Here is a 24,213-nt window from a genome sequence, read left to right as displayed (position 1 = left end):
TTCACCCACCGCCGTTATTCGATCGAAATATATATCGAAACACCCAGCAACTGGGTGTTGTGAGGCTTAGCGGAGCAAGGATGCTACATCTAACATGGCTGGAAGCCCCTTTACCCTAATCAAGCAGTCTATCAGCATAATATTTTGCCATGCATAATATTTTCGTTTTCCGGTATATTGTTACTGCGCAATGAAATTTACGATAACACGCGGACAAAGCATAGTCTGATATCCTCGCTTGACGTCAGGAGATCTGCCAGCATCCGTCATTCGAAAGTTCGTATGCTACTGCTGCTGCAACGAAGCTTCCGCTGTGCCGGGCTACGCCATCAGTCACCTGATCTGCTGGACTGCGAACGTCACGAAGTGACGTCGACTTCCCTCATTCACTTACACGCTCATTGAAGGAGCGAAGGGTTTCTAGTGGGTGTGCAGGTCAGAGGCACAGCACGCGTGCGAGACATGTCTGCGGTGCTTGTCCTTCCTTTGGAACAGCACATGTTATTTGTTGCACAACACGCTGCAGCCAAAAAAAGAAAGAAAACCCTACGAAGGGCATATTTTACTGTTCCTTTCAATGTTGTGCTCGTTCTTGTTGTGTTCGATTGACCCCAGCTGCTGCTATACGGCACTAGTAGCACCGTAGCATAATCAGTGCTGAGGTAGGTCCTGGGTGTAACAGGAAGCATACCCGAAGAAACCGCACAATAAGAAATCAGCATCCGAGAAACGATATCGTTGATGCCCGGCTTCGAGAGACTCCATGACAGTTGAAGCGTTCCCTCGTGCTTGAAACGTTCACAATAGCCCTGGAAAGGGGAGGGCAACGCAGACATGATCACGCTACTGGTCACGTTTTTCCAGAGAATCGCCTTTGAGAACGTACGCACTCTTGAATCAGGCTAAGCGTGGAGAGCACGTACTCGAAGATAACTCCGCAGAAGGAAAGCATTCGATAAGCCGCCTGTTATGTCGCTTCATTTACACATGCGAGCAACCTTCCGACAACATGTAAAGTGGACATTGTGTTCTGTACTTAAAACGTGCATTGAGTATTGCGTAGGTTTCCAAGTCGTGCAGATGGTCCTTCTATTAAGAGCCTGTTCGTGCGCACAGACACGTACAGTGTGCACAGGATAAGTTTGTTACTTACTGAATATGATTGTGCAGTGTACTACGACGACGACGCGCCAATAGACCTCTACTCGAGAAACGTGACCATGACGTTGGTAGACAGACTGAAACCCAAACAAATCGGAAGGGGAGGGCTGGGTTCCACGAATGGGCACTTGTTCGCTGCCTCCTATTGAAAGAAAAGTAGGACCGAAGGTCGCGTCCCTTTCAGGGACCATCGTTATCCCCTCAAGACCGTGGCTTTCAGGCACGACCTTGTTGGCCCCTAGCTTCGAGCGTAGTTCAAGTCTACCAAATTGGTGGCGCTGTCGCGCACTATGATGTCAGTTGTTTACAAACAGGGAGAGGCCTGTACCGCCCAACAGGCTACGGGCAAGGCCACGGCTTGGGAAGTTCACCAGCACATCCGGCCCTTCGAGACATCCCACCACCGTTAGTCAGCAGTATTCAGAACTCATGCGGAGGAATGGCATCTCCTCTATGGGCTGGCTAACAACGCTCATGTTTAAAGTTTAAATAGTGGTGAATACAGCAATCTGGTGAAGGTAGAATGGGGAGAATTGCCATCCTTTTCAAGCAAACACGAAAACATTAGCGCTAATAAAACATATGGATCCACTTCCCCGTGCGCCTGGCGTCCACCACCTTCTCGCACGGTCCCACTCTCAGCGTGCGGACTACATTCTGCGCTGGCGGAGGGATACCTCTGTGCCTGCAGCACATGAGTTGCCTCGGTGTATAGGGCACATATTATTCCTGGTTCAGGAATACAATGTTCGATGCCGTTCGGTATTTTGTTATCTCGTGTCTACGTGCGATATTAATGTTTTCAGTTTGTCACAGGCAACCGAACCACATACGTGCAGATCCGTTCCGGGCGTGCAAAACCAACAAAGAAGATATGCCGGGGTGATAACACAGCGTTGCCATTTCGGTTGCACAGCTCGTGTCCACAGTTGTGACGACGATGCAACGTGGACAGGTTGCATGTCCTTCCAACAATTGCCATAAAATGACCATACATGGAATGAAGTTTCACCACCGTACATGGAAATGACTATTCATGACCATACATGGACATTTCAGTCGTGTGACGAAGAACAGTTAGTGGTGTGTTGCTAGGCATTACTGAAGAGGATACTATACTGAATTTATTTAACCTAAACCAATAACGTCCAGGACGTCTTTTCTCTTTTCTGCAAAATAACTTTCATGTGACTGTCACTTGAACAAAGTGAACATAAACCTGAAAAAAATGTTGAACCAAGAACAAGTAGAGTAGAGTCGCGCGGAGTAGAGTCCCAACTATACGGCAAGCAGTTCCACTACCGCCACCACTGTGAGAATGAAGAAGAAATTTTCAAAACAAACAAAACAAAACAAGTTTATGTTGATGATGATGATGATGTTTGGGGTGCTTCATCGCAGACGGATACACGCATTATACCCTGTTACACGGTTGCTCTCGGCTGTTGCTCTCGGCTGAAAATATAATAGCCTTCACAGTGACAACCGAAGTCTTACATTATCGGGAAAGGTTACTTAGTGCATTGAGGCAGAGCATTGGTGGGCTGTATTTCACCCACGGACCAAGTACTTTTTCCAAAGTAAGAGGGCGCGAAGAAATTCAGTTCTGCGTAAGCCTTCGAAATTCTGCGTGGGTGCAAGATACCGTGGGTGCAAGGCAAAATGTGGCCACAAACGCTCTCTCTATTCGCGTAAACAGATGCAGAATACATACGTTCTCCTCAGTTCACCTAGATTCAAGGTACACTTAGAGACTATTTTCACCAATTATACACTCGCCCAGTGAATATGACAAAATTGCTTCGCCCATGGTCAAGTCTAGCTCGTCATCGCACTGCCCGAAAGCATTGCTTACCTTTCTGTACAACGTTATAGACTCTGGTGGTCTCGTAACTGTGCTTTCATCCAGTTACCTCCATAGCAATAATGTAGGCAGGGGCTTCAAACTCAAATCCAGTCGCTATAGTCGCATTGGCCTTAGACCACGTGGTGAAGGGCCACACAGAAAACAAATGGCGGTAATTACCAGAAGATGCCCGATATACCATGAAGTAATAATAATAATGAAAACACGAGTGGTGTTGATATTGTGGAGTCGGTACGGTGCGTGCAGGATTCATTGCTGAAAGACTCCACATCACATACCAAGCCGCCTTTCAAATCGGGTGCCGAAGATATTTAGAAACGATTAGACAAAGACACGTAGTCCTTCACAAACGATTATGACAATGCTCAGGATCACTGAAATTATCTCTTATTTAGACACTCTATCGTTGCCTTTACCTATACAGCTTCGAGTTGGAAAAAGAAATGGAAATATCCTGAAGGAAACAGCTAGCTGACATTATTGACGATGATTACGATGATGATGATGATGATGGTGGTGGTGGTGGTGGTTAGGATTTGCTACATTAATTTGACTTCTAAAAATTAAAATACAATGGCCTTTGTACATAACTGATCCGTCTCTATCTTTTTTTTAGTGTGTCACATTTGACTTGGTGTGAGAATTAAGACGAGCTCATGTGAACCCCCACGTTAGCTACGGTGACAGTTCGCCACAGCTCACGCGAATGCCACGTTGCTGTGTTGGTAACTTGGTGAAGTTCATGAGCCGCAAGTGCTCGCATGCATATATTCTGCTTAACATGGACAGGGGCAGTAGTACGCCGGGCAAGGCTAAAAACAATGCCTAGAAATCTGGTTTTATTCCGAATTATTCACTAAATTTTTAAGAGGATGGCTTCGTTCTCTTTGGTGGCGAAGGGCACGCGGGCCATAGAATAGGTCACATGGGGTCAATAGGTCACATTGGGGTCGCGTGTTTGAGGTCCCTGGCGTAGAGTATCGCAGGGTGTCGCGGTGAAGCATTCCATTTAGACTCACCCCAATAAAGTGTCGATGTTGTCGAATGAATAAAAAGCCGATGGACGGTTCCAAGGTGGCACTGGCCGCGTAATTCATAGACTTTTTTTGCGGACATATTTTCAGTCTTCAATTCAGAATTCGCGTACTAACCCCCTATCCGTCACTTCTTCCGGGTGTCCTCCCTCCATCTGTCCACGTCTATACGCTGCTCATAGCCACAGTTGCTTCGCGGCGCTGCCGCGGAATTAATAAAGAAAAATGTTTGATTTAGATAAGGTTCAGACATTTCATCAATGGTATCACCTGCAGAGACGTTGGACCTGCAATCACAACCACTTCCGTGACTATTTTTGTTTTAACATTAATCGAGCAACTAATGAATTGCAAGTATGCGCTTGAAGCACGTGCATGTATGACAAAACAATTTCCCGAGTGTGCCCTGCGTGCAGAAACACATGGGAGTAAGACGAGTGCCACTTTCTTTCAGTCGTTGATATTCATTCGAAAAGTCCAGTACCCACAGCGTGTTCAGAAAGCACGTGGCTGTATTTCCCCTGTTTCGCTATCGCGCCTTACCAAGTTGGTGATTACCGCTGCGGGAATATCCAACTGTGACCGTCAGCTTCGAAAAGCAACACAATATTCGGTAGAAGGCTGGGAAATCTAGTGCTCCGATAAGGAAATGTTGAGGGAAGTGCCTCACGACGATAGCCGCCGATATTTCGAACAGAAACTGTTCTTCTTCTTCTGCACACAGTCTTCATAACTGGCATGGTGTAAACGGTTCATGGGTCAGGGGTATTTTTTTACTAAGGACATGTATTCTTGAGCAGGTTTGTTGGGGTGTGGAAGTGCATTAGGTGAACGAATGCATGATGGAGAGTATGCATCTGAATGCAAACGAATGCCTCTTTGTAACATAGCCGTTTAGGAAGACCAGAAGATTAGCGGTAATGCCTATACTCTCTTCTTTTTTTATCTATGTATCCATAGTCTTGTCCTGCAGCAGATGAAAGCATTGGTCATGCAAAGAATAACAGCGTTGATATAAAATAAAGAGGATAATAATTTTAAAAAGAGAAAAGGAAAGGTCTGAAGAAGTTTTATTTGTGAATCATCTCTAAAGTGGCTTGTGGATGCCGAATGGGTGGATAATATTGAACTTGTATATGAGATATGACTCCCTATATCAAGTCTTTCGCGTTTGGATTTGAACCATATTCCAGTATACGTATATAGTTAAACGTTGTCAAAAGTGTATCCTAGAGTCACTAAATAAGCTACGCGTAGCTTATTTAGTGACTCTAGTGTATCCATAATTCCAGGGTCATCAAAATGTCTGGCAACTGCTGCCATACACGTATGCTATTGACCACGTAATACCCATTCTTTTCGTTTCTTTTTTATTTATTTTATTCTTCTTTTATTTATTTCCCTGTTGTTTTTTTTCTTCGCGAAATAGCAAGCCGGCGTCCTGTTTCGTTGACCTTTCCCCCTTTTCCTTTGTTCTAATAAATATATCCCCCATTAACCTTTTTACGCGTCATCCCTAGCCCTTTAAATACCATATCAATGATAATAGGACAGTACCCATAAGACGAACAGCCGCTGTTCGATATATGTGCGGCACTCGTTGTAACGCTCTTCCCTCAAAAGTTTTCAGTAGCTCTACAAGCACGTGTGGATTTCCAAAGTCAGGTGTGCAGATTGTTGATCACTGTGTTCCCGTTACATTATTTATAGAAGGCTCGTTATCAATCATTGCAGATATGGGAGAACTCGCTGCCGAAATCCAGATCCACGCGGATGCTAGAGATAAGATATTAGTCTGACCGATATTGTTGCATGATATTTCATGCGTAGGGCAAGTATGATCACGAGTGGTGACCGGCCTGTGCGTTGGCTTTTCAACCTACTGGTTCTATGCCACAAAATTACTCGCATTATCTGCCAACTTAGGACACACAGACTTGGCAAAAGTGAGCGGTCATGCCCATACTTATGTTGGTTCGGGTATTGCTCCTTCTATTGGGTGTGGAGATTAGAGAGAGTTGTGATAAGGATTTTTCTGTGCAATAATTTCTTTTATCTCCGACGGTTTTTCTGTCGCAGAATCAGTTTCCCTGACGTCCATTGTATTGACAAGACGACGGGCAACTCTGATCAACACAGGATAAGCTGTTGACTGCACTGTAAGTATATTTTTGATGCGATAACAACTTACCGCGGCTGACAAATCGTAGTTATTTCTATGCATTAGCGAATTGGAGGCGAAATAACACCAAGAGGCGTTGTTTTGCAGCGACACCAAAAGTTGTGGTTTGCATGAGGTGCACCTATATTAGACCACCTCCGTGTGCGGCTGCACTCTGTAAAAAACCGCCCTTTTCTGCACAACCATACGGCCCAAAAGGTGATAAAGAGATCGACAAACGACTTACTTATTCATTATGCCTTTTTAATTGATTGGGCTTTCAATTTGATGAACACAGTAGCGCAGCAATGCGCTCTTTCGCTCAGCTATGCGGCTCTCAATTGCATGTTCGAGGGCACAAGCAGATGAAAAGTTCGCACAAGTGGGTGACGGATGATAAGGAACAGCCGAAACAGCTGAGGGACTTTCGTGACACACCCGATGTATCGATATGACCTCATATTCAAGAGGCCATCTGACCTTTAGACCAGCAATTGGCGAACTGGTCCATAAGCACACAGGCTGTCCTTATCAGTTCTCCTGAGACACCTTTGAGGGTTGGATAAAACATTGTCACGATAAGAAACATCCAATAAGCGCTCTTCCGAAAAGATGTCCACCCCTCTTGAGATGCCGATAACACCTTTCATGCATGGCATTCACTTTTTTTAAAGGGCAACTCAGGCGATACTCCGTTCCCAATACAGCCTCTCTGCATTTCTTCAGTTTTTTTAACGACCATTCAACTCCATTGTAGTAACGGCAGCACATGTGACGGCGTCGAATGAGCAAGACCATCACGTTCGATGAAGCCTCGGCCAAGGTATGTCACCTTCTAGTCATAATTGACCGATTCATTGATGGTGTGGCAAGTTTACTCGTATGAGTCGCAATCTAGTCGGCTCGCTGCGTGTATGATAACAACCGATAGAATATTTTAGCAAACTGTTGATTATGTGACCTTCGAAAAAACATATTTACTCAACCAATCAACGGTTCAGATTCTGAGTTACACAACTCAGCGACTGGTTGCGGCAGGTTCTATACATTCACGCTGACGTCACAAATGGGCTACTAAAACTGTTCTTTTACTGATTCGCTTCTCTTTATTTTTAAACACGATTGAATCATTTATCTGTAGTTTAAGATAAAACGAGGTAAGTGGTAATTGGTGGCCTTACGCCGCATGACAACTACGATCATCAACGACGCCATAGTGAACAAAGTGCACCGAGGTCTCAGCACGTCCCTCGCGAAAGTGACGGCGTGTCTAAGTAGCTTGTACACTGCCTGCAAGTTGCTGGCGTCCACGGCCGGGTTCGAACCCGCAATCTTTGGATCAGTAGGCGAGCGCGATACTAACTGAGCCACCGATGCTAAGCAAAGGTGTAGATTTTGAAGAATTTTGAATAAGAAGGTGAAGATCTTGGTTTTTGCTCACAGGCCCTCGGCTATTCCAGTTCACTCCTATTTGTTCGTGTTCAGTTGCTGCAGAAAGGTGTACTTCAGGTCGTACCAGCGCCAGTAGGAATCACTAGCGAGCTTTAGTAGTTTTAGTAGAATGTGCTGATAACGGTTGCGAAAAACATGATAAGCCAATCGCCTTATTGCCTGGAATTGAATGGCATCACGTTCCTGAACTTTACTTTGACAGCTTCATTCGTCCTACCGTCCTAGTAGATTGCTTCCAATCTGCTAAACCTGATATTAGCTGCTGATATAAGTCCATTTCTTGCATTTCGTAGTATTCCTTTAGGAAAATAGGAGTACACTAGTGGAAGGTTCTAATAAAACTCGATTAGAACTTTGTATCCATGATTGAGCCTGCGGTCCTTTACCAAAACTTGTTCTATACCCTGCTATATATCCTTAGCGTTCATTAGCCACATGATCGACCTACAGTACAGTAGGATTGTTCAAATGGCGTTATGACAGCAGACGACTTCCTCGATATCAAGGGAGCATATGACACAATATAGCCTCTCTTACACACTGCTTGTAGCACCATAGCAGCTACTACCGCGTAAATGGAGCGATTCCTCGAGAGGTAAAAATAAATAAGTAATAAAGAACCGCATTTTTCTTGTCAGTGGGGTTATTGTAATTCAGTCAACTGGACTGCGGTCAACATGCATATACATGCATCTGCTTGTTGTGGGCACGAACGCAGCAGTGACTCTACCGATGACGCATCCAGATACCTATCTATGAAACAGATATCGCGCAATGTCACAATAGTCATGATCAGTCATAATCTCACACAAATCACAAATGTCACCTCAGTCGACAATCTCATTAGAAAATTTTTTCGTCGGAAAGGTTTTTAGATATTAAATAAATGAAAATTTTAAAGATCAGCGCTGCTTCTGCCGCTGCCGTCGCTCCGGGGACAACGTGACGTCACTCCCTAACAGGAGGAGGGAGAGGGCTTCGCTCAGAGGAGAAAGGCGCCGCCGTCCAGACGATAGCTTTTTCCGGGTGCCCTTCCCTTTTCTCAACGCCATGCTCTGATTGGTGGCGCAGGGAATGACGTATTTGCTCTTTCCAATGGGGGAATTCCGGCATACTCTGGACACCCGGCGTCTCATCTTGTCATGTATTTCATCGAATAACAGTCAAACTACGCCACAATTGCTTGTGGGATTTCTCACACCGTGGTCAGTGAGCAACGAGGAATAAAATGACAACATAGTTTCGAGATCGACTGGAACGTATATGCGACCGTCCCTTTAAAAGAGCAATGAGGTGACATTTAACGCAGCTCGAAACTCGGTCTCATTCGTTGAACTGTCCATCAGGGGCCACCATCCTAGCGTGACGTTCGCGTGACGTTCGCGTGACGTGGGGAGTGACGACGTGACGTATTTATTCGAGCCTAGTAGCTTGCCTCAATGCTTGTTTGATTGCTTTCCCTTCTGTGTCATTTTACGAGGGTGGCAGTGCGAATAGTTGGTACATAGTTCCGCAAGAAAGCAGCAGCCGAAGGACGAGGACGAAAGACAAGCAGACACCACAACAAGCTGGTGAAATCTATTCTGAAACAGTACAGGTTACAAGTATGATAACAAAAAATGAGTTATCACGGCACAAACCAAGGCACCGTTTCAGATTAGATTTCACCAGTTATAAGTAAGTTGTGGTGTCTACTTGTCTTCCGTCCTGGTCCTTTGGCTGCTTGTTTTTTTTAATGCTATTTTATTTCGTTGTACTATATGGTTCAGAAACGTCACAAGTTCGTTGTGCAAATCTGTTAATTACATTGAAGGTACTTCCTGCCCTGGCCGTGGTTCAAAAGAGTGATTTTAGGCCCCACAGTTCCAGCTTTTCCGGCAGGATAGGAGGTTGGGAAAGGTCGAAGAAGAGAGTTCAAAAGACCCGATCCTCATCCTTGTCATCTGATGTAAAGGTATGCCACTAGTTGCTGCACAAGGATATTCGAACGACGTGAGAATAAATGAACCCTTTTCAGTTTTTTTTCGTGATTTTGTTTATCGGACTGTCGTACATGCTGAGCAAAAATAATGAGCGTGTAATCATGAACGAAGGCAATATACAAGGGGGATGCGCCAAGGTGAAGGAAACAAAAGTTGGTGTACAGCACACTACTCGTGCGTGTACTGAAGAAGCCTGCAAACATTGTGAACCGGCCGTATACTGCCGTTTGCGCGATTGTAGACTTCACAGATTTAGCTGTTCGACGCTTGCGCTGGTCAAGCCCGGGAACTAGGGTGCCTCAATACCAGCTCCCTCCCCAAGCAGCACAACATCTTGGTCCAATATTGGCAATATTGGTCTAACATTGGGCCGGTGTTGCCAATATTCGTCCAATATTGGTCTAATATTGGGCCGGTGTTGCCAGACATGTACAAGATACCTCAAAAAGTATTTAAAATAAGATAGTAAATACTGCCGAAAAATTGTAATTAATATAGAGTGTAAATACTTCAAAATGAAAGTAATTAAGTTAAAGTAGCAAATACTTCCGAAAGTATTTAAGATACACTTAAGATACTTCGGTAGGCGTCGTAGAAAAGTAACGTGAACGTAGTCGGTAACGTGAACGTGAGTATAAGACACGTTTGAATTTGAAACACGTGAGTTTGATGTCTTCCTGGTCGAAAGCATGTTCTTGTTGTAAGCAAAGCTTGCATTTGACTGAAATACACGTATTATTATCGGTCTCCGAAACATATTCGAAAATCGTCCGAAGGTTTGGCTATGGGAGTGAACGCGCCTCTTTCGTTTGCTTCATTCTGCGAACTGACAACTCGTGCAGAATGACTTTTTTTATGTCCATAAATACAAAAGCCCCAAACAGAGCTTGCGGTGGTCACTGACCGATCTGTCATACACACAACCTACTACATACAAACATTACATTATATACCTTACAAATTGAAAAAGTAGAGGCTTGTCAAGCAGGGGTGTCCTAGAAGGCTAGAACAGAGTCAGAGGGGATATTTAGGTCAGAACTCTGCTGCAGCTACAGAGCACTCATTATAAAACCCTTGCTCTTGAATTCTTATCTTCCAGAAAAAAGAAAACATACAGGTCAACGTACGGAGTCGGAATGGAAATTCCCGCAGAGCGAGCATGCCAATGAAAAGAAAAAGCGAGAAAATGGAAAACTGAGAGGCGATCCAAAAAGTAGTAAGAGTATCGAGTAGAAGGTACCACAAAATGTATTTGAAATAGAGTACAAATACTCCCCCGAAAAAGTATTGAGTAAGATACCAAGATACCACAAATAGTATTTAAAATACAGGATCTTAAATACAGTACTCTAAATACGTACAAGTCTGGGTGTTGCCAATAGTCGTCCAATATTTGCAATATTGGTCTAATATTGGACCGGTGTTGCCAATATTCATCAAATATTGGCAATATTGGGCCGGAGTTGCCAATATTGGGCCAATATTGGGCCAAGATGTTGTGTTGCTTGCGTCTACACACAGGGGGAGCTAGTATTCAGGCACCCTACCGGGAACATTCCCCGACCTTCGCGTCCATGGCGTCCTTTCCCCGAAAAATCGGGAGCTTTCGTGGACCGGAAGGTTTTCGGTGATAACGGTACCGAAAATAGGGGAGTTTTAGGAAACTGTGAACACCCTCTGATTCCTTTTCCGTATCGCTGTCAGCGAATCGGCTATTGCTGATAGTTGATTCGCTGATTAGCGATACGGAAAAGGAATCGGAGGGCGATCGCGGTTTCCTAAAACTCCGTAATATGATAAGCCAACCGCCCTGTTTCTTTGAAGCGGGTGACATCACATTGCTAAGCTTGGATTTGATAAACTTTCTTTGTCGTATCGTTTTCCTAAAGTTCTTTCGATGTATTAAAGCCCTCTAATATGTGTTGCAATCGGAGATCGCATGAACTGCATGTGACTTTGTCTCGTTGTTGTGTGACTTAGTTACGTTTTTTTTCTTCTTTTCCGTTGTTATAGTGTCTGTTTTTTGTTGTTGTTTTTTTGCTTTTTCTGTCTTCTCCGTTTTTTTGTCTTCTTCTCTTTCCCTTTCGAATAGAAAGCCGACTCCTTGGCTGGATGACCTGGGTAACGTGTTATCGTAGCGTACGCAAAATGATAGCATACGATCCAATAATACTATCTATCGTTTGTTTCTTTACTTTATCATGTTGTCTGCAAGTGTACGCGGCAGTTGCGAGCTGGCAGCACCCCAAGAACAGCACTTGAAGTTGACGATATACGACTCGATATCAAATAATCTCCTAATACAGGCTAAAGTCCATATTTTTCCTGTCCTGTTGACGAATACCGATAAATGTGCTCGCTTTGAGCTTCTACGTCTTTAGCGCAAAAAGCATGATTAAGAATCCAAATTGAGATATGTAAGCACATAGGTGAAGGCACATAGCCCATTAAGCAATCCAAGGTATAGCTGAAGTTAGCAATCAAGTATCATAATCATTCACAACGAAACTGTTTGCAAGTGACTTCAAGATTCTGTTCTGCTTCTTGACAAGCAGGACGGGACTTTTCGCCGCCAGAAAACATGTCACGATCGCTTAACTATGTGCCTTCATTATGAATGCGTGGGTGTTGTCGTCATTTCCGTGGGATTATAGAAAGTGCGCAGCCGGTGGTATTTTCTTGTTGGGACCTTGGCAAGAGGGACCTCCGGTGGGATGGGAAGTGAACGGGTTTCAGATATGTAACAGAAAATAATAATGGAAGTAAGGAAAAGGTCGGACAATGTCACCGTACTTGACGCACGTTGATGTAGTGATCGATGAAGGATATCTAGTCAGTGGTGATCCGATCAATTTGAACCCCCCCCCCCCCCCACACACACACCTTCTCGCTACGCCCCTCGCTACAGCTACGTTTTAGTTACAAGTTCAGCGTTCGTTCTCTGAGCTTCCTCTTGCCTGTGTTCTTCTCGTACCACCCACTCTATGTCTCCACTCCTTTCAATCGCCGGAGGCCTTCAAATACTTATTACAGTTTCTCGGAGTTCACGAAAAACTCCAGACCGTAACGTAATTTTTGCATGAGTTTCCATAGCAGTAGCACAGGAGAACTCATAACTTGCAATACTTATCCTGTAATAGCCCAAATGCTTGGCCAGAGTGCAGGACTGCGACAGCGACGGTGACGTCTTCTTGGGCGTTTCTACCATCAAACCGCAGGATGCATCAACTCCGGACGAGAAGCGCAATGGGAACGTCTATGTAATCTCCAGTGGCCAGAGTTCCCCCGTGAACCCAAACTTTGGGCAACGGAGCACTCGGGTCACGGAGCTAGACAGCGTATCCAGAAGCAACGTCCGCAGGGCATCGACTGCAGAAAGTATCGAGTCTAATGATAGCTTTACGAGGTAAGCGTACTTCACTATCTTCGTATCGCAGGAAGCGTACCGCGTATTTTAGGACGTCTGTGCAGCTTTTTGTTTTCGCTGTACTAGGAGGTATATTCGAAGCACCGCGAGCTAGACGTGCCCACAAATGGAATTTTCCTACTAGGTGTTACATTCTACAGTGCCGGACATAAGTTTACGGAACACGCCTCGGCGCGTTCATTCCTCAAAGTGACACGCTTGCAGCGAATGGTACCGCAAGGGCTTGCAAACAGGTGACTCGGTTACCTATAGGCACATGTCTGTAAGTCCGTACGGTCCCAATCGCTGCTAGCGTGTCACCCTGAGGAAGGAATGCACCGCAGCGTGTTCCGTAAACTTTTGTCCAGCAGCGTACCAGTATCGGCTTATCTTAAAAATAAAATAAAAAATCTCAACCGGAGCAAGCTCGTAACGACTATTTCTGAATCCATTTATGTATCGTTGAAGACAGATGGCCTTTCAGAAACCCTGTGGTACCCATGAAGTAACAAACTTAAAGGAGCATTAAAGTGGTATCTAACATGGCCCAAAACTGCTGTCATCTTGTAAAGCAGTATGTGAAAAGCATTCCCACAAAATATTTCTGTCCAAAGTTGTATCACCACGGTGCAATTAATTTGGAAAATCGCTGCCGCGGTGACAGGTCGGAGCGCTCCAACTGCAGACCACACCCACTCTAGTGTGACGTTCGTGGTAGAGAGCCCCTCATTCGTTCGTAGGAAAAACCGTCTGCTACGAACATTGCTAGCTGCTTCTTGTTGACTTCTATTATTTATATGATTTATATCACGTTTTCTTTAAAAGAAGAAGCATATACGCAGCCTGAGAAAATAAGATTACGATCACAAGAGATATCCGTGGCTTCTGTGCAATCTCAGAATTCACAGCAGCAGAAAGCTATTGCGAAGCGGTAGTGTGGAAGCGGTATTGTGGCGCCACCTGTTAGCCACTGAACCGACTGCGCGGTGAAAACTGTCGGACAGGCTGCACACTGTCGAGAAGCACGGGGTTTTTGCTGTACAAACGCAGTTAATTTCATGCTGCACCACTCGTTCTTCCCGTGGTGCCTGCGGTCCCAAAAAATCGTGGTTGTGTCGTTGACAGCCTTCAAACCCTCCGTTTCGGACATCACGAAGCCGGAGAACGCATGGCGTCTCCCAAGCGGTAGCAGACGCTCCGGCCTGGGCGATGTTGCTCACCTCGATCATGTGATCCCAAGTCCAATGAGGAGCGTCCTCACCACTTGCGTCACATAGTGACGTGTGTGGTGGCGCTCATCACGTGCCTATCGTGGAGGCGAAGGAGGGTGTTTCGCGCGCGGGAGGTTCGGGGAGCTATTGCAGGCGTCCCAATTTAGCTACGGTTGCACTAATTGTGGGAAAACTTTAAAGGGAAAGTTCACTTCCTGACATATCGAAATAAGTATGTGTGGCAGGCGCATTTGACTTGAGACAACTTTTCTCCGCGACCCCTCGCTCGGAATCGACATACTTCCAGAGTTATTCGTGCTGCGTCTTGACAGTCGGTAGCGGACCCGCAACTGTACGGGGAGGAGCAACCGCAGAATCTCCTCATCGACTCGCCGATGACTTTTTCGTGACGTTGTCAACGTCCCCTCCCACGCTACCTCACACGAATCAACACCTCCTAGATAGTAGAAGGCCTGCGCACTGCCCAATTCACGGAGGGCTGCGTGAGCTTTGCGGGCTGCTTCGAGCTTTTCACTTGTTCGCTCTTTCATTGACGTCATAGCAGCATCCACAGCAGGCCTTCGTGTGTGACGCTGTGTCACGTGGTGTGCAGGCCTTATGCTGTCTAGGAGGTGTTGCATGAATGCACCATCCGTGGAAACAGATTCCTACGACTTGATGCCTCGAGAGCGAAATACAGCCAATAACGAACCGTGGGCACCAGGATCCATTCAAAAGCCTGAGGTAGGGAGCCGATAGTATTTCGAAAAGGCTGCACTACGTTCTCCCATAAGGTACCGTCCATCGTTGTCCATCGTCCACATTGTTGTAGAATTTTATCCCAGGTTTCCTGTGACCAGAAGGCCAGGCATGATGTCCGACTGCTTTTCAAAAACGGGGAGAGGGAGGATATGTAAAGGTAAAATACGCTGGGAGGTTACATGTGTCACTGGGACAGTGATACATGGTGCCAGTTTCTGACATTCCTTTGACAGCACTGACATGTTGTCTTGACTCTGATCAAGTCGACACAGTCAAAGGCGAGGAACCCTTTCTCTTTTTGTCTTTCGTTTTCCTGCCTTTTCTTCTTCTTTTTTCTGCCAATATATTCACCACCACCACCAGCAGCACCACCACCACCATCACCACCAGCACCACCAGCACCACCACCACCATCATCATCATCATCATCCCGCGACCGTCAGGAGTCGTATTAAGGTTTCAGTGGCAAAATGTTGAGATGCTGGATTGTTCCAGAGTACCACAAGAAACTTAAGATTTGGTGGGCCAGTGATCCATGGTTATCCTGCGTTCCTATGCTGCCCAGCGTAGGAGTATATAGTCAGAGTGCGTTAGTGTGTCGCAGGTGGAACAATTTGGGGAACAACATTTCCCCATTTTGTACATACTGTGAGGCGCGTGGGCAACATTCAGGCGGATTCGATGCGTTAAGACCCATGCTGTCTACTTACGCCGCGACGGATGGAGAAATCCATATTTTGGTCAATGGGTCCAAAGTATAAGTCATGTAATGCTGCAACGGGCTGTCATAGGAGAAGGTTGGCATATGTACGCTCTATGAAGAAAAAAAAAGAGTGCTTTTAGTCCTTTTGGGGACTAAATGCGTTCCCGCAAAAATTAGTCCCTTTAGGGAGTAAATGAATGTCACAGAGTGGGGACTGCATTTCATGCTCTGTTCTAACGTTTCCAGGTACATAATTCATGAGTATGAATGAAAATACTTTGAATGAAACCATCAACCCTGATCTGCCGAGTGGTATAAAATCTTCTGATATGTGAAGTCTTCCGATACAATTTCGCGAGAAAGAACCGCCAGCTATTTCTTCCTCTCTGTGGGTGGAAAATTGCTAAGTTATATAGCCTTATTCCATCAAATATACGAAGAACACATATTTACGTGGACTGTTGTATTTATGTGACCATTTCGAAATTTAGTGACTATTCGGAGTCCTAGGGAGTAAATTTGGGGGTTAAGGAGCTAAAATGGGGAGTAATTGCAATTTCGGGGACTAGAAGTCTGCAATTTTTCCACGTATCCGTTTCACTCCTTTTTTTTTCTTCGAGTGATGTATACATAAAAAAACGGGTATCGTTTAGAAATCTCATACAGCTTCCTATATGTCTCGACGTTACGCTTTTCCTACTATCTACCGTTACCGATCGCTGGGTTTTCCACACCGAAGGAATAAACACCGCGCGCATTTTTGTTTGCTGAATACTTGGACGCACACACTGTAAGCAACACCGGAAAAAGTGTACTTGGGGGCAAATCAGCCGCCAAAACGCTGCTATGCGAAAGACAGGCTTTTTTCCAAGGTTTGAATTTAGCGGCAGGAAATGCGGGTGCCATGAACGTCAGTTCCTTCTACCTGATCCTCATCACTATCCTCCTCCCCTCATGCACTCGTGCTTGGAGTGGTTCCTGCATGAACTCATGTAAACGTTAGCGTTCCGGATTCAATCTCGCGGCGCTCCGACTCGGTACGCTTCTATAGGGCGCCCATGTAAACGGGGCCATTGTTCTCCTTGGTTACATCACCCGTTATCCTCTCTCCACTGATCTCAAGAAAAATATTTTCCGTACACTTATTGCCGCTGTTCTGATAAGCGCTATCAAATGGAAGGCCTATATTTATCTGGAGTAGAACTCCGTCGATAAGCGACTCATGCACCTACCCTTTGTTGTCATGGCCAAACGACAGTCGATTCCAAGTGCATTTTTACGCGTTTACCACACTCTTAAAAAAAAGGGTGTACCTTAACTCCTTTCCTTGCCACATATATAACACCCTTTTGGAGAGTACAATTACGCTCAAAAGGGTGTCTCCTCACTCCCTCAAGGGAGTAGCATAACACTTTCTCCTTGCTGGGGAGTAATATTATTCTCCAGTAGGGAGAAAGGTGTTATGCTACTCCCTTGAGGGAGTGAAGAGACACCCTTTTGAGCGTAATTATACTCTCCAAAAGGGTGTTATATATGTGGCAAAAAAAGGAGTTAAAGTACACCTTTTTTTTAAGAGTGCAGTTGCCAAAACAAATGCGGTGTCACTGCCCAGTACTATGATTTCTTAAAATATGCGTTGAAATACTATGTAATTATGTAAATCCACTGGACATTGTATTCAGTGCTGGTTGCATGAAATACCTGACGTAACATGACGTAATGTCTTCCTTGTAACTTTTGGGAACCAAATGAACACTAACAAACACCCCATAGTTATCGTAGGCCTAATTGAAAATGCCTCTTATCCTTGAAAGTACGAAAATGTCGTTGTAGACAAGTAGTAGACATTCTGTCTATTCTAGGATATGTATCGTGCCCACGTTCTGTGGCACCTCAGCTGACGGTTACTGATGCTGACGTTAGTGCACAAGAAATCCAGCCTAGTTTCTCCTCGACCATTAAATCGCACCAAAACTACGTGTGTTTTTTTAATAATAATAACAATAACTTTATTCTACTAGTTTTGTTGTACACACTAACACACATGTTGTTTACAGGTTGAACTTCGCCACACTTCTAAGCCTAATTTATGCCATCTTCATCGTTTCCTTTGGATGTGTTCTCTCGGCGTCGTACCACGGTTACGCATTCATCGACAAGTCCACCAACGACGTAAGTTACGACTTTTATTGTACATCATGTAAGACCTGCCTCTGAAGCACTGGCGTCTGTATTATGTGTAGGATGCCAACTGCAGACTCTTTCGTAATGCATGTACACTTGATGGCATCATATTAAAATGCCTCATGTGAATTTGGCCGTTTCGCTGCGTAGACAAAGCATTCATAATTTAATTGTTGTTTTCGGCAGCGCATGCATTTGTGTATGAGGTGTTGTCGCATGCTGTAATATAACGTGCTTTAGAGATACCAAATGTGTGGAAACTACTCCCAGCTCCGTTGTTCCCGTGGAAGCGCTACTACAGACACGACACTTCATTTTCACTACTTTTCTTCGTATGTTGAAGACTGTGTGTTACGGGACAGTTACGATGAATGCTTCCATGTAGCAGTTAGTCGTCTTTTTCGAACACATCGAAGGACAAAGGATGTGACATTTAGCATGGCTCGAAGCCCTGTTTAATTCATCAAGCACCTCCCACCTCCCACGCAGCACAGCACCTTTGCCCAACGTTGGCTGCATGTCGGCAATCCTTGTCTAATATTGTTCTAGTATTGTACAGGTATTGCCGATATGGGGCCGATATGGGGCCGATGTATTGTGCTGCTCGGGCTCGCACAATATTTTCACTGTGCGGTGTATTGTTACTGCGCGATCATGTTAAAAAGACAAAGACGCCCGTGGAAAACAGCCATTGACCCACGCGATCTTCTCACGTGACGTAAGCAGACCCCGCGTGGAGCCAGGGATATTAAGCTCTCGTTGGCCACCCAAAATTCGTCTGCTAGTTCGGCGCTTCGGCCGTACCGGGCTAGGCCATCCGTCTCTCGCTCACTTACACGATCTTTGAAGGAGTGGAGAGTTTCTGGAGGGTGCGCACATCAGGAGGTCTCTTTCTCGCGCGTGCTTCAGGTCAGCTGCGCTCGTCGTTCCTTCACAAGAGCTTATGTTATTCGTTGCACGAGACGAGCCAGAAACGAAAACAATATTTAGGGACAGTTCACTGCTCTTTTAAAATACATGTCTGCAACTCAAAGGTCCCTCAGTTATGGGAGGGCTCTGCACACCTTTGCGTATTCCTGCTGGGCGATTTCACGCGAAACAATCCAACGGCCCTGCTCGGCAAGCACAAAACCATCACGAATTTTTAAGACTTTATTTATTTATTAATTTTTTTGCAGTTCCTAATAGTACGAGACCCCGTACCACGAAACGTTTCTTCACAGATCTCAATGTGGCGGGTGCTAGACACGCACGAACGTCGCAGCGCTGGCGAAAACCATGCCTGGCGTGAACCACAGCTGCGACTCATAGAAAGCACCTAGAAGTGTGCGGTTTTCTTTTGCGTATATAGAGGAAACCATGCCCTACACAGTGTCGCAAATCCCGGTTGTCACAGTGTAATCGGTGCTGGTGTACACAGGCCGGATGTTTCGCAATTTTCCTTATATTTTGCGTTTTTTTTAATCAGATCATTAAATTTTAATGAATATTTTTTTGTTCCAATGTCTCATGAAATTCTTCAACAGGAAAAATTGCTAGACAGTAACTTTCGTAGTCATTGCACGAAAAATACGGGAAGCATTCGTTTTTTTTTTCAAGATTCACTACAGTCGAGCGTAAAACACGCAATGAAGAGCTCAGAAGAGACGTCTGAAACATTACATTGCCAAACAGTACATTGCCTGGCCTAGGTCGGGCTTGAGCATGTGCTACCCCACTGCTAGTTAGCTATGGTCAACGTTTACAGCTCGCTACACTGGGCCGAGCCGGGAAGCCAATAAATTTATCGAGCTTGGGCTGGGCCTGGGCCAGATATGGAGCCGTCGGGCAATGCGGGTAAGTCAAAGAAACGCCGGGCCTAGGCCTAAGAATATGGCCACTGCAGTGCTCTAGTAGCTACAGTACTTCATAAAGCACTAAAAAGCACTATCAACTGTTCGTTCGTTAGTATGTTGTGTTTTTCCTTTTTATAGCTTTTTGTACCCGATGGAATACTAACAGGCTCAGTTCGTCTCCGTAGCGGTGTTTACGACGGCAGTGGTGGTATGATGCAGAATGATGCAATTGAGTCAAAGCACAAGGGTGCGAGTGCTATTTTAGCCAACCTTGGTGCTGCCAAGCAGAACAGGCAGAACAGGTTGTGATACAGTGCTAGACTTAAGTTGCGGAACATGCTCCGGCACATTCCTCCCTCAGGGTGACACGCTAGCAGCGAATGGTATTGTACGGACTTGAAAATAGGTGACTGGGTCACCTAGGCGCATATCTGTAGGTCCACACGGTCCCATTCGCGGCTGTGCTGTCAATGTGATGAAGGGTGGCGCCGAAGCGTGTTCCGTGAACTTTTGTCCAGCACCAGCATGCGTAGCACAGTATCAGTAACACAGGAACGCGCCATATCAAGCGTGAGCTATCGCAACAAGTCATCGCAACAAGTCATCGCCTAGTGTTAGCTGTAGGATCGTTTTGAACATTAAAGAAAAAGAAAACATCGACACGTTCTACGTTTAAGCATTTCGCCAAGCATTCATAGAAGCTGGTCATTTTTTTTTCTCTCTCTCTCTCTCGCCCTACGGCCATCATAAACATAGCTCGAGCTGTCGATGTCAGAGGGTTTCGTATACTTGGCAGACCATTGAGCATTTGGCATTACAACCTTTTTAAGTGACATTCATTGATGCCTCCACTATCCAGATATTTAGCAGCGTGGTGGCTGTCATCGGCTTGGGATGGCTTCTGTTCCTGCACGTGGATCTGACTCGCTACAAGCGACACATCCTGGCGTCCATCAAAAAGAATTTGAAAGAGTACGAAGTCATGTCAGACCGCTTCTCGTTGGCGACCGAATGCGTGATCAACGGTCAATACGAGTGGAAAAGAGCCGTAGAAGACGACGAAGAGGAACAAGTGAAGCCCCACTATCGATTTCTGAAAGGACGACACAGTGGAAGCTTCTTCCTCAAGGCAGGAATGGCTGGTAGGTCATTTCCCATTTTTCCTCATTTCCCCATTTCCTTTTTTTTTCTCCTTGGATGATAGCGTCTACAAGGGCGAATGACGAGTGCTGAAATACGTAGCGATGGGGTGGAAAATATTGACATAAATGTGCGTTAAAAGCTACAGTAGAGAGATAGAGAGAGAGAGAGAGTTGATGGAGTTGTTAAGCAATCTTGGAATGAAGCTCCTGGAAAATAGTACGTCGAACACTTTGGTGTAATCCTTTAGTATATTCGTTTTGTTTAGCATTGAAAAGCATTCAAGAATATGAAGGATCACTGATCTTTCTACTGAAACTTGAGAGCGTTTAACTAAAATTTCTAGAGTCACCTTCCGATTCCGATCTTCGGGACTTCTTCCTTCTTCTCTTATCTCCCTTCCTCTTCTTCTTCTCTATACAACTGTCATGGACGGACCTACAGGGCTGTCTACGTTAAAGCTCTCGCTTGAAAAGTAACATCCGAGAGGATTTTGAAGACAGCTGCAAGACAAGCAGAATTTGTAAAGTAATCGTTACCATAACTCCGTTCGAGAGTTCCGCATAGCACAGCGAAGACGCAATATGGGATTATACCACCAGCGGAGACGCATGGAAAATATGGAAGGATGGTTAAAGGATGTGTTAAGACCACATGAAACCTTTATGTGTGAACCCTCTGCGATTTTACAAAAGAACACTGTGAAGCCTAATGAACATTTTTTCCTCACCAGTCTTCTGCTCAGGGCACATTATCCACGAAGGTCTAATGCTTTCAAAAGAAGCAATTCACTGGCACAGAGGCCACGAAAAATGCGGTGATATTGTTAGCCTGGTGGTTCACTCGTTGCGGCCGCTGTTCTCATTCTATCAGCTCTTCATCGCATTCAAGTATTCGAACGTAAGTGGTAGTTTGCTGACAGAGTGATCACGAAGAACACGTACGAAGATACGCACTAGTTTCGGTTTTATTGACATCCGCAGATAGTCATCAACCGCTACAAGGAGCTTGCACGATTCGGAGTCATGCACTTGATTGCGACGTCTCTTCATGCCTGGTTCAGCACCATTGTGGATGACGCCGTGGCAAGCCACAACCACTTTGTCCATTTCGAAGAGTATCACAGCGAAAACTTAACCAGTAAAAACGGTAAGTCGTCGATAACCGTGTAGGTGATATTATTTAGCTCCCTTTCAATACAAAAGATAGTGAAGAATTAATCCAATTTGAGAAGCAGCACACAAAACAGAGGTATGGCAAGCACAGGGACAAAGAACAGGTGCCTTTTGTGTATCATTTTATACGAATAATAGTAATAGCAAACCCTAGTGCGCCTCAAGAGCCCTTGGAAGAGTCTCACAACTGTCTCCGTTGTACAATAAGACTGACTTCGAATTACCTAATGGTGTACCTTGCAAACCCAACAACAATGTCGCCACAGTCGTCCACTCTGTTTGTAGCTCACTTAGGCCATTCAAGGGTTGCTGGAAGGTGGTCAAGCGTGACCTCGAGGGGAGGGGACGGCTAGGGAAGGTGCTGAGGTAGAGCGCGCTTCGGGAATAAAAAAGAGGGCCCCTCTGAGGTGCATTAGGGTCTAGGTATCCCCGAGGGCGGGGCCTGAATACGGCTGAAAGGGAGGGCCCTTCGAAGGTGCACTATAGGCTCTAGGTGTCCCTGAGGACGTGGCTAGATTACGGCAGAAGTGTTTCCATTATGGCGGCTCTCCTAGTGAATTGTTGTAAGTGTTCAAAGTGTACTGTAGTGCAGTGTAGTGTAGTGTAGTGTAGATTTACACGTAAGGTGGCATCATCTCCCGTATTTTTATCCCTCAGAAACAGAGGCTTCTGTCTGCTTGCACGTTCTCAGCCCTTCGTTGAGTTCAGCGGCCTACCTATACCCGTGCACCATTGAGTTCAACATCATCCTCGCTGGCGTCTGGTTCATCGTCTGGCAGAATATCGGCAACGTCCATCTGCATTCGAAGTCGCATCACCTCGAACAGAAGTTCAACGGGGCCGACGGAAGCATGGAAATACACTACGAAAGCAACTTAGTGATCAGCGCCGACTGCCACTCGGCAAACAAGGGTCTGTTCACAGGTATCCTCGTCCTCTTGACGTCTATAATCAGCATGGTTATCTTCTTCGTGCTACTGAATACTCACAGCAACCTTTCAGTCATGCATGACATTTATGACTGCCAAGAAGGTACGCTCACCATTCTAGGCCTAATCGCATGCATCTTGGCGTACTTCAAGATCACAAAGTTGGACCGGAATGCGCATCCCGTCATGTTTCTCGACAACTTCCTCCTCTTCATTCCCGTGCCGTTTTACATGATCAACGCCGTTTTGTGCATAATTGCCGACATGCGTGTTGGCGCGCCGATCCGTATAGGCATTCGTGTTTTTTCCCTTCTACAAATCGTGGTGCAGACGCCCATCTTGATCGATGGGCTGAGACGGTGCAGTAACTGTCACAGGCTACGGTACAAGAAACCAGGACGTGAGATCATCACTTTCTTGCTCATACTTAATGTGACACAGTGGATAGTGTACACGGTCCAGCAGAAGCACGCGGAGGACCTGCTGGCCGCGAAAGAGGTCTACGGAAACCTGTGGTTGTTCATCGGCCACGCGACCATCCCGATGATGTTGTTCTACAGGTTTCATTCGGCGGTGTGCTTAGCGGACATCTGGCAGTCTGCCTACCACAAGGGAGAGTGAATGAGTGTGCTGTGGTTTGATGTAACTTAGTGGTCATCTTATCTGATACGAGACATTGACTGTGCCCATGGAGGGCATTGCGCTGCGCTGAACTGTCTTGCATATTTTTGATAATTTTTCTTTGCGAGCATTCACAATACTCCTTTGTACAGTTACTTGACAATGAACCCTGTGCGTTCTGTTTTCTTGTTATGTTTGGCATTTTTCTATGTGTTACGTGCACAAGTATACGGCGTGCTCAAAGATAAATCTTGCAGCTATTTCGTCCAGTCATGGAATGTTTGTGAAGCTTAGACTTGGAATGCCACGTAGAACCCCTTCGCCGTTAAGTGCGTTTAGGCTTGAGAGGACATGCAAGGGAGGAAGCAGACTCACTCCATGACGTCGTACACCCAGTACTGTAGATCATGACTCAAAGCAAACATATGTAAAACACGAGCCAGAGCTTGCTGCCAAAGTTGGCAGAATGGCTTGGCTTGGCTTGTTGGCGAACTGCTGCATACGGTGTGGAAAGAGACGGACTACGCGCTCTGAATCGGTATTGGGAATTGTTGTAGCAAAACGGATGAGTGTTTTATAGCTGTCTGGCT

At 45.5% G+C, this 24,213-nt stretch overlaps 1 protein-coding gene across 2 annotated transcripts; it reads left to right on the top strand.

Moving 5' to 3' along the window:
• Positions 1-5,930: 5,930 nt before the first annotated feature.
• LOC135394714 (proton channel OtopLc-like) lies at positions 5,931-23,810 on the top strand. Of its 2 annotated transcripts, none has more exons than XM_064625597.1 (10): positions 5,931-6,008; positions 6,142-6,221; positions 6,981-7,046; positions 9,489-9,629; positions 12,798-13,063; positions 17,797-17,911; positions 20,618-20,900; positions 21,632-21,798; positions 21,882-22,047; positions 22,731-23,810. In XM_064625597.1, exons 3-10 carry the CDS (start codon positions 7,008-7,010, stop codon positions 23,621-23,623), a joined length of 2,070 nt encoding a protein of 689 aa, XP_064481667.1. In that variant the 5' UTR covers positions 5,931-6,008; positions 6,142-6,221; positions 6,981-7,007; the 3' UTR covers positions 23,624-23,810. The 2 variants fall into 2 exon arrangements, with proteins under 2 accessions (XP_064481667.1, XP_064481666.1); XM_064625596.1 differs by having other exon boundaries at positions 6,898-7,046.
• The last annotated feature ends 403 nt before the right edge of the window (positions 23,811-24,213 follow it).

The sequence above is a fragment of the Ornithodoros turicata genome, chromosome 5, assembly GCF_037126465.1.
Source record: "Ornithodoros turicata isolate Travis chromosome 5, ASM3712646v1, whole genome shotgun sequence".
Taxonomy (NCBI): domain Eukaryota; kingdom Metazoa; phylum Arthropoda; class Arachnida; order Ixodida; family Argasidae; genus Ornithodoros; species Ornithodoros turicata.
The sequence above is the reverse complement of the archived record's forward strand: the minus strand, read 5'-3'. Positions and strand labels throughout refer to the sequence as shown.

What these genes read in the sequence shown, in the direction of transcription:
- LOC135394714 (XM_064625597.1), top strand. Translation starts at nt 7,008, where the DNA reads ATGAGCAAGACCATCACGTTCGATGAAGCCTCGGCCAAG. An exon ending in TCGATGAAGCCTCGGCCAAG is followed by an intron (nt 7,047 to 9,488) that starts GTATGTCACCTT and finishes ATTACATTGAAG; the next exon opens with GTACTTCCTGCCCTGGCCGT. An exon ending in TCGCATTCAAGTATTCGAAC is followed by an intron (nt 21,799 to 21,881) that starts GTAAGTGGTAGT and finishes TGACATCCGCAG; the next exon opens with ATAGTCATCAACCGCTACAA.